The sequence below is a fragment of the Megalobrama amblycephala genome, linkage group LG12 (genome assembly GCF_018812025.1).
Source record: "Megalobrama amblycephala isolate DHTTF-2021 linkage group LG12, ASM1881202v1, whole genome shotgun sequence".
NCBI classification, from domain to species: Eukaryota; Metazoa; Chordata; class Actinopteri; order Cypriniformes; family Xenocyprididae; genus Megalobrama; species Megalobrama amblycephala.
In genome coordinates this window covers 37,948,426-37,958,903 of record NC_063055.1, presented here as the reverse complement: position 1 = coordinate 37,958,903, position 10,478 = coordinate 37,948,426, and the positions used below count along the sequence as shown (strand labels likewise).

The 10,478-nt window shown below is 39.0% G+C and overlaps 1 protein-coding gene across 1 annotated transcript; it reads left to right on the top strand.

Annotated features, from left to right (window-relative positions):
- The first annotated feature begins 7,216 nt into the window (after positions 1-7,216).
- mrps25 (mitochondrial ribosomal protein S25) lies at positions 7,217-10,078 on the top strand. Its single transcript, XM_048211031.1, has 4 exons — positions 7,217-7,452; positions 7,612-7,718; positions 7,788-7,875; positions 9,454-10,078. Exons 1-4 carry the CDS (start codon positions 7,319-7,321, stop codon positions 9,644-9,646), a joined length of 522 nt encoding a protein of 173 aa, XP_048066988.1. The 5' UTR covers positions 7,217-7,318; the 3' UTR covers positions 9,647-10,078.
- The last annotated feature ends 400 nt before the right edge of the window (positions 10,079-10,478 follow it).

Genomic DNA, 10,478 nt, shown 5'->3' with positions numbered 1-10,478 from the left:
TTTCTGATTATCGTTGTTGTAACGTTTTGCGCATCCATCGACTGAAACATACATTATTTGAACTCTGTCTGTCTGTTTTCCACGTTGCTATTTTAAACAAACCATTAACCAATAGATGCGTCGTCATTCGAGATGGACCGCGGTGCAAGTGCGTACCGAACCGTAAGTGGAGAACCATAGGGTTCGATTTTTTACTGAGAACCGTTGCACCCCTAATATATATATATCCGAGTCCTGATCGGGAGGTAACGTCCGATTCCGATCGAGTCTGAAACCACGTGATCGGGCCCAATTTCCGATCACGTGATCGGATCTGGACATCCCTAATTACTATATTAATGTAAAGCCTAATACAAACTATTTGTTCATATGGCATGAACTAATTTGCATAAACTGAGAACAAATACTTTTAGTTGAAGGAGAACAACTGCACACTCACTTAGGCTTTACCAACGTTTCGGCTAGTAGCGTTTATCAAGGTTTTACAAAATGAAGATGTCACTCTATGTGTTTCTACATGTATTTCAGCCCAATTCACATCAGATATCACTACTTTAAGTTCCATCTCCCATTTTGACTTTATATAATGTGTGTTGTCTTTCTTCATATCCTCCAGAGCACTGTATGTACAGCTAATTGGTCTAAGGATCTTGCTTCCAGTCTAATTGCTGATGGGGTAGTTTTTAACTTTTTCCAATTCGGATGTTTAAAAAGGAAACTTCGAATCTGGAGATACCTATAAAAGTCAGTCTTAGGGAGAGCGAATTCAGTAGCAAGTTGTTCAAAAGTTTTAAGTGTTTCTTCTTCAAATAGTTATTGAACATATTGCAATTGCTTCTGGGCCCAGACTTTGAAACCAGAATCCATTTTCAAGGGAGTGAAATTTCTAATTTGTCTTATGCTTGTTAACAAAGAAAGCCCCCTAGGAAGATTGTAAATCTTTTGGACCTCTCTCCATACCAAACAAGTAACCTCTGACCATTTTCTCAGTTTATACTTGCTTATCGCCTTTTCTTCACTAAATGGAAAAGCTGCTAAGGAGAAAGATTTGGAATTTTCAATTTCTAGCCACCTAGTCCCACATCGTCGGACAACCAAACTACCATGGATCACAGCTGTGATGCTATCCAGTAGTTCTTGAAGTTCGGTAGCGCCCAGCCTCCTTGAGACTTACATACCTGCAATGTTTTGTACCGGACTCTGGGACGTCTCCCTTGCTAGATGAACCTAGAAATCAGCTTATCTAGACGAGAGAACATGGATACCGGAGGCAAGAGTCTGGAAAAGGAATAAGAACCGTGATAATATATTCATTATAATAGTTTCTATTCTACCAGATAAAGAAAAAGGTAATATATTCCATCTCCTCAAATCTGAAATAATTTTATCAAATAGCTTTGCATAATTCACATCATACACTGAACACTTTTGTTTTTGCCCCCATTTTTCATGAGCTGACTTTTTCTATGTACACACAAGGCCTATTTCTCTCAAGCATTGTTCACAAATCTGTCTAAATCTGTGTTAGTGAGCACTTCTCCTTTGCCGAGATAATCCATCCACCTCACAGGTGTGGCGTATCAAGATACTGATTAGACAGCATGATTACTGCACAGGTGTGCCTTAGGCTGGCCACAATAAAAGGCCACTCTAAACTGTGCAGTTTTATCACACAGCACAATGCCACAGATGTCGCAAGTTTTGAAGGAGCGTGCAATTGGCATGCTGACTGCAGGAATGTCCACCAGAGCTGTTGCACGTGAATTATATGTTCATTTCTCTAACATAAGTGAAGTGCAGACCAATGAGCGTATGACATCAAAGTACTGCGAGAACGATTCAAAAGCGTAAGGAGTCGTATGCTCTCCAAACGCTATTGCGGTACTTTGATGTCATTCTGATCGGTCTGTGCAGCGCTGATGCATCTCGAACAAGCCTACTGTCATTAGGCTTGTTCAACTTCATGCAGCGCTGCACAGACCTATCAGCATCTGACTTGAAGCAGTGCATGCCAGTTAGAAATTTTGTCAACACCGAACGCCATGTGACTGTGACATATGACTTCAAAGTGTCGCGAAAGAGATTCGAGAGCAGCCGGCTGCTTTCATTCACAACTACACCGATCAGGCATAACATTGTGACCACCTTCCTAATATTGTGATGCCAAAACAGCCCTGACCCGTCGAGGCATGGACTCCTCTAGACCCCTGAGGGTGTGCTGTGGCATCTGGACCAAGATGTTAGCAGCAGATCCTTTAAGTCCTGTGAGTTGTGAGGTGGAGCCTCCATGGATCGGATTTGTTTGTTCAGCACATCCCACAGATGCTCGACTGGATTGAGATCTGGGGAATTTGGAGGCCAAGTCAACACCTCAAACTTGTTGTTGTGCTCCTCAAACCATTCCTTAACCATTTCTGCTTTGTGGCAGGAGCATTATCCTGCTGAAAGAGGACACAGCCACCAGGGAATACCATTTCCATTGTAACGAATGTAGCGGTTATTAATAAATTTATGGATGAAATATGAATATAATAATTCATAAGGTTATGAATAAATTATGATTCATATATCGACCCAACGGGGAATTAAACATATATTGTGAATCAATTACAACGAATTATAATCAATTACATATATGATTAGTTCTGGTTTAATAATTATTTAGAGAAACTGTTCGTTTGTCCAGCAAACTAAGTCCCTCACAGAATATTATAAACAGAGTTATTCTCTGGCCATGAAAATAACTAAAGCATAAAGCGATCGAAAAACGTTAAAGTGACTTGGTCTTCAGTTGAAAGAACAACAGAACAATCGAGCATGAATTAAGTGTTTAATATATGCAGCTACGGCTACCGAGATTATACGTCTAAAATATATACAGAAGTATACACATATATATACACAAGAGTGAGAATGAAGAAAAGACATGGAAAGAAAGATGATCAAAGGATGGCAAATTCTTTGTTAAACCTTTTTGAGAGAGAGAGAGCCAGCACAGAAATCAGTTTAGACAAATTCAGATAAATGATAATACTTGCTTATTGGTTCAAGTCCGTGTGTAGCAGTTTCAATGCGCCTGGCTGGGTTGGTCCTTTCAGAGAGGGTTTCTCCGGCGGGGTTTTCAAAAGAGGTTTAAGCTTAAGTAACTTAGCCGAAGAGAGAGAGAGAGTCTAAAGAAGTGGTCCTCCCGAACTGCGCGCGTGGTTGGGAAGCGCGGTCACCTGAGGCGTCCGTGCACGAGGTGCTCGTGAGTCAGTCGGGAGACAAAGGAAAAGAAGAAGAGAGCGAGCGAAGGTGTGTGTCGTTGTCTTTATGGAAACCCAAGCTAACACACCTCCTGAATTGTGGCGGCCAATAGAGGCGCAGCACTATTTGGCGGGCAGAGTTCCTTGGCTTGGTCTCCTAGATGAATTTGCATACTTAATGGCTATCAGCCCGGATTTCGAGATCGAGTGCTTTCTTCACAGTATCATTAAACACATAGAAAAATGCATATGTCAGCCATGTGACCCACCTCAGTGAATAGCTCGAGTCCGGAGCTTTACGGAGAGATCAAACTCGACAGATCAGAAAGGCATAGACAAGAAGTTATGGTTTACAGACAGGATTCCCCTATTAAAATGCACACTAGCACAAATACACTCATTTAAACACTAGGAAACATGCATAGGCTGGAATATATATCATATATATATTCCAGCATAGTGGTAGTTCACATATATAGTTAAAAATGTATGATTGTGTGTTTCTGTATGTGCCTGTGTGTGTGTTTTTGTGTGTCCCTGTGTGTGTGGGGTGTTGGAATGTGGATCTGGTCAGTCTCTGGGGGGGGGTGCTCCTTTTGAAGTCACCAAAGTGAGGAAGTTGGACTTTTCTGTTTACCATCGCAGGCCCACAAACCTGCCGAAAGTCACAGCCGTCCGGCGCCGATTTAGTGATTTATAAACAAAGTTCACCAGGTTAAAAGCGTTCTGAAAACTCCAAAGTTTATTGACTCTGAACGGATCCATCCAGACGTTACACCATGAAAGGGTGTACATGGTCTGAACAATGCTTAGGTAGGTGGTACGTGTCAAAGTAACATCCACATGGATGGCAGGACCCAAGGTTTCCCAGCAGAACATTGCCCAAAGCATCATACTGCCTCCGCCGGCTTGCCTTCTTCCCATAGTGCATCCTGGTGCCATGTGTTCCCCAGGTAAGAGACCCACACCCGGCCATTCACATGATTCATCAGACCAGGCCACCTTCTTCCATTGCTCCGTGGTCCAGTTCTGATGCTCTCATGTCCACTGTTGGCTCTTTCGGTGGTGGACAGGGGTCAGCAGGGGCACCCTGACTGGTCTGCAGCTATGCAGCTCCATACGCAACAAACTCTGATGCACTGTGTATTCTGACACCTTTCTATCAGAACCAGCATTAACTTCTGGAGCAATTTGAGCTACAGGAGCTCGTCTGTTGGGTCGGACCATACGGGCCAGCCATCGCTCCCCACCTTTGCCGCCCATGACCCTGTCACCGGTTCACCACTGTTCCTTCCTTGGAGCACTTTTGATAGATACTGACCACTGCAGACCGGGAACACCCCACAAGAGCTGCAGTTTTGGAGATGCTCTGATCCAGTCGTCTAGCCATCACAATTTGGTCCTTGTCAAACTCACTCAAATCCTTACGCTTGCCCATTTTCCTGCTTCTAACACATCAACTTTGAGGATTAAATGTTCACTTGCTGTCTAATATATCCACCCACTTACAGGAGCCGTGATGAAGAGATAATCAGTGTTATTCACTTCACCTGCCAGTGTCATAATGTTATGCCTGATAAGTAAAGCCAAACTCCCAGTTCAGCACAATATGTAGGCTATAGTAGAGACTGTCATAAAGTTATTTTTTTCTCTCACTTTCTGTAACAATTATGAATATGGATCAAACTGGAGATTTGATAACACATATCCCTTAGGACCAGCCTGATGTTCACAACTGGTTATATCCCTTGTCCAACATTAATGTTGTGTTGGGGGAAACAGAACCTGCTAGTCATTTACTTCTTACCATTAACATATATATTCCACAGTCGCTCGACTCTTCTTCTTCTGTTTTGATAAGTTAATATTAGACAATATACTAGGACTGATGCAAATTATAAATGTAACATAAGCTACAGAACAAAAACCCTGGTTTTAAACAAATTTATTTAACAACAGTAGGTGGCGTTATACTGTCGTTTGCTGGTATTAAAGTTAATAAACCTATCGAGACTTATCGAACGCCAGATTTTCTTTACTGCAATCATAATATCTATCAATTTACTCATAAACACACCTATTATATAGACAGCTATTATATATTGTACATATTTGTAGACTGTTTATATTCTGTATTGTACTGCATAAATCGTGTGTGTATATTTGAATATTGTATTGTGTACATTCTGTATTATGTGTATATAGTGTATTGTGTTTTGTGTGCTGTATGTTTATTTGTATTTTGTATATTTTTGGGTGAAGTCAGCTAAAATGGGCCACGTTTTTAGTAAATGATTTAAAATACCATTTTTTTTTTCTAAATTATGAGAGTTAGAGTATCAGCTGGTCTCTTCTTGAGCCACGGCACAACATTCAGGTAAAATGGGCCAATATAAAAAAAATGAGATCAACACAGGTAATTTTGGCTGAAATCATTTTATTTTTAACAGTAAACTGACACTATTGTCTTTAGTGTGCCATAGCAACAACACTATAAATTTATTTCATTAAATAGAAAGTTGAATAAATATTTCATTAAAAAAAATGCAATTAAAAATGAACTGATCATGTTGTACAGGTGTGTTTCTGTGCATTGGTGTCTTTTGTGTGTGTGTGTGTGTGTGTGTGTGTGTGTGTGTGTGTGTGTGTGTGCGCATGTATGTGTGTATGCTTGTCAAATATCTGTCAAACGTTTTGTTAAAGATTAGAACATCTTTGACAAAAAAAAAAAAAAATCACTTTCCTGTAGCTATAGGTCTTAAGATTGTATTGTACTGACATCTTCCTTTCTTTTTCTTTCTCTTCTTTCTTATTATCTCTCTGTTTCCTTCCTTTGCTTGTCCTCCTGCCATACTGTCTGCAATGCATTTTTTTTTTTAAAGACTGTTATGATTTTGTATGGATACTTGTCTGGCTATCACCAGACCAAGCTCAATTTAAAAATGAACATTGGTCTGGGGAGTTTGCTATGTATTTCCTTCTGCACAAGAGGCATGATCAACGAGCATTATTCACGCAATTGGATAGTCCTTCAACCAATCAGATCAACGATTCGGGTGACGTACTTTTGCAGAGCGACGTGAAAACTCCAGACAGGTTTAGTTTGTATTGGTTTGTAGCATTGATCAGCGGTTTGCAGAAGCAGCAATGGCATCGACCGATTTTTGCAGGTTGTGCAAAAAAACATGAAAGAGAGTGATATTTACACCCAGTCGAGCGATTTGTTTGCTAAACTAAAGAAGTCATTTAGCATCATTGAGAGGTTAAAAGGAATTGGATTGATGGTCGTGCGAGAGACGTCATCGTGTTATACCCGCCCAGAGCCAAAGAAAGAGCTCGGTACCTGCCAATAGCGAGCAAGGTCGATAAAGCCAGTCTGTGATTGGTTCCCGCAAAAGTGTAACAGATGCAGCAGAAATGAATGTACGGGTTTCCAGACTGAGTTGCTGGGCGAAATCAAATCGCCGGCAGATCAGGCTGGGTTTACCCAGTCTGGATACATCTAGGCCTATAAACCTATTTTTACCCTCAATTTCTGTGTAAAAGTGTGTGTGTGTGTGGTGTGGTGTGTATGCAGCCCAATTTACCTGATAGCCCATTTTAGCTGACTTCACCATATTTATGCACGTCATGCCTTGTAAGTGTACTGTTCGGCTGTACCAAAAGACTTTCACCTATCACTACACTTCTTGTGTTTTGGTAGTGTGACAATAAAGGTGATTTGATTTTATTTGAGCTCTGCAGCAGTACGATTGTTTACACGCTGTGTTTCTGTCACTCTTTTTTGGACGCTCGTGATTGAAGATCGCGAATCCTGCTGCTGATTTTTTTCTGAACCCCTTTTTCTGCAACAAATAATTGCGTATTTAATGTAATTGTCTATGAATTAATTTATTATTTAATCTAGTCCTGTTAAATCTCTCCATTGTGTTCGCTGCTCCAGCCCTCTAGGTGGCGCCCGATGGCGCGTGTAGCGGACGTCATCAATAAGCGCGAGGCAGGAGCAGCATGAGCTGATGTGTTCAGATCACAGTCGTTCAGTGTCATAATTCACACTAATTAATCATATAATCATGCCGATGAAGGGAAGATTTCCCATTCGCAGGACGCTGGAGTATCTGCAGAAAGGAGAAATTGTGTTTAAAAAAACGGTGAAGATTATGACTGTCAATTATAACACACACGGAGACCTGAGTGAAGGAGCAAGGTCAGAAACACTGCATCAATGTGTGCTCTTTAATGAGATAAAGTCTTACTGAAAGAGTGTTTTCACTGCAATACAAATACTATATAATGTCAGAAGAAGATAACTGATATTAAAAATCACTCATGTATGAGAAGAATAATGTTTAATGTTATTTGACAGGAAATTTGTGTTCTTCAACATTCCTCAAATCCAGTACAAAAACCCCTGGGTTCAGATAATGATGTTCAAAAACATGACTCCATCACCTTTCCTGCGCTTTTACCTCGGTGAGTGTTTGATTCACTGTTTCCCTCGCTGTGACCGTGTTTATCTGTAACTTCTGCCTCTGTGTTCAGATGATGGAGAGCAAGTGCTGGTGGATGTAGAAGGAAAACACCATAAAGAAATCACACAGCATGTCAGGAAGATCCTTGGCAAGTCAGAGTAAGTAGTGCATAATGTGCTGTAAAGTCCCCATGAGATCAAACATGTGTCACACTTTATATTAGCTGTGTTTATAACTAAAAACTACTAAATACAGATGTTCATGTTATTCACTGACACTACATTTCTCCGCCGATTATTCAGAGATATCTGCTGATACCGATAGTTTGAGGGTTCTGCCTTTTATACCTTAATATCATTATAATTAATAATTTATCATATTTGTAATTATTATATTTTGAAAGAAATGCTATTAAATACTTCATTTCATCATCTTGTTTCAGAGTAACTGGTATCAGTTTTAAACACATTACTCAAATTAATATTAACACACATTAACTAAATTCTGAAGATTAAAATAATATTTCTTAACTTTCTGAATGTTATTAATTCATGTAATTACTATACGTGACCGTGGACCATAAAACTAGTCATAAGGTCAATTTTTTTGAAATTGAGATTCATATGCAATCTGAAATCTGAATAAATAATCTTTGCATTGATGTATTGTTTGTTAGGATCGGACAATATTTGGTCGAGATACAACTATTGGAAAATCTGCAATCTGAGGGTGCAAAAAAAATCTAAATATTGAGAAAATCACCTTTAAAGTCCTTAGCAATGCATATCCACTCACAAAAATACATTTTTGATATATTTACAGTAGTAAATGTACAAAATATCTTCATGGAACATGATCTTTATTTAATGTCCTAATGATTTTTGGCATAAAAGAAAAATCGATCATTTTGACCCATACAATGAATTGTTGGCTATTGCTACAAATATATTTTGTGGTCCAGGGTCACATATTGAATATCAAACTGGTTTCTTGGCATTATCTTTACACAAAGCACAAATTCAGTGCCCTCTTTTGATTGACAGGATATATCGGCTGTTTTTAAACTACCCATTATTGGTTGATATATTAGTGCATCTCTAGTTAGTACATAGTTGTTACTCTTGTTTCCAGAAGTCAGTCGCTAGTTCAGCCTTTTCAGTGACATCACACGCTTCGTTAAAGATGGCAAGCGATGACTGTGTAGTCTGACATGTTTCTTGATGACATGACGAGAATTTAGGAGTCAAAATCGCATAAAAATGTTGTGTTGTCTGAACCTGGCAAAAAATACACAACTTCTTGGAAAAAAATCTGAATTGATTCATATGTTAGTTATTTTCAAAGCTTATTAGCACAATGTATTTTATATAAAAAACATTGATCTGTTTTGTCATCATGTTAAAACCGCTAAATATGGGGCATGTTCACAGTTCCTCAATGTTTCCACACAGGCGCTACTCTGACGCTGTGCTGTTTCTTGAATTTTTGTTGAACTACTCCTTTGAGTGTGTGAAGTTATAATTTCATTTCCTTTATTTTTCAGTTTCATTTTAATTTGTAAAAATAAAAAGTCAAAGTTTAGAATGGATCTGCCTTGTCTAGTTTTAGTGAAACTTATTTAATAGCACCACCTAGCGGCCACTTAGTGCTAATATTCCCTGGTTAAACGTGCATCCCATCCTGATCACAGTGAGATTTGAGGTAATGTGTCTGTCTCTGTCTCTTTCTGCCCACAGTAAAGTTCTTGAAGCTGAAGCTCTGGCTAAAATGGAGTTGTCAAACCCCGCTAACTTTGGGCCCAAGAAATATTTCCTGCGGGAGTGTATGAGTGAAGTGGAGGGTCAAGTTCCTCATCCCGGTCTGGTCCCGCTTCCCAAAGAGATGACTGGCAAATACAGGGCCAAACTGGCTGCGGTCTCTGATGATTAAAAACTGTTATGGTGAATGTGAGAAACACTTTGGACTCTTTACAGTAAAAAAAAACAACTTTCTTTTTTTGGGTGTGTGAACAAGATTTTGTGTAAACTGTGATGGACTATGGAAAGCAGACTTATTTTATAAACTTACAAATGATTTATTCTTGGGTTAAAAATGAATACTTCCTGACCACATTTTCATTCAGTCTGTTTTATTAATTATTAGTGTTACATTTATGATACCTGATATTGCTCAATGTAAACACACAACATTATCCAAAAGCTAATGGACAGGTTGTTAATATTGTTGCTTTGTTGACAAAAACATGAATAATTACAATTGCAAAAAGCGTTTCATTCAGCCACAATATGCTGCTGTTGTGTGTCTCACTGTATTATAATGGAATACTGCTTAAATTCATCAGAAATAAATGTTGAAACTAAAGCTCTTCAAATACAGTATGTATTCTGTACAGGAAAGCCTTGACGAGTTCATGTTAGTCAGCACTCGTCAGTCTGTCTGTGATGGGTACAATTAAATGAAGAATTAATAAAACATGCAATCAAAACGGAGGAGATTTAAGCAGAGCAGGAGGCAATTATGATCACTTTAAGCACAGGTTCAACACTTGATGTGTCTGTATTAGTGCTAAATCATTTTGCTGCAACAGAAAATCAGTATATAAATAGAAAAAAAGATATATACAGATCTAAATTACATACACTACGATATCCGACATTAATTAGACTAATCAAATTTTGTGTTTCAAACAAGAAAAACGATACAGAAAGGTTTGGTAAACAGAATTTTCACGTTTGAGTGAACAATCACTGATGTTTTTGAG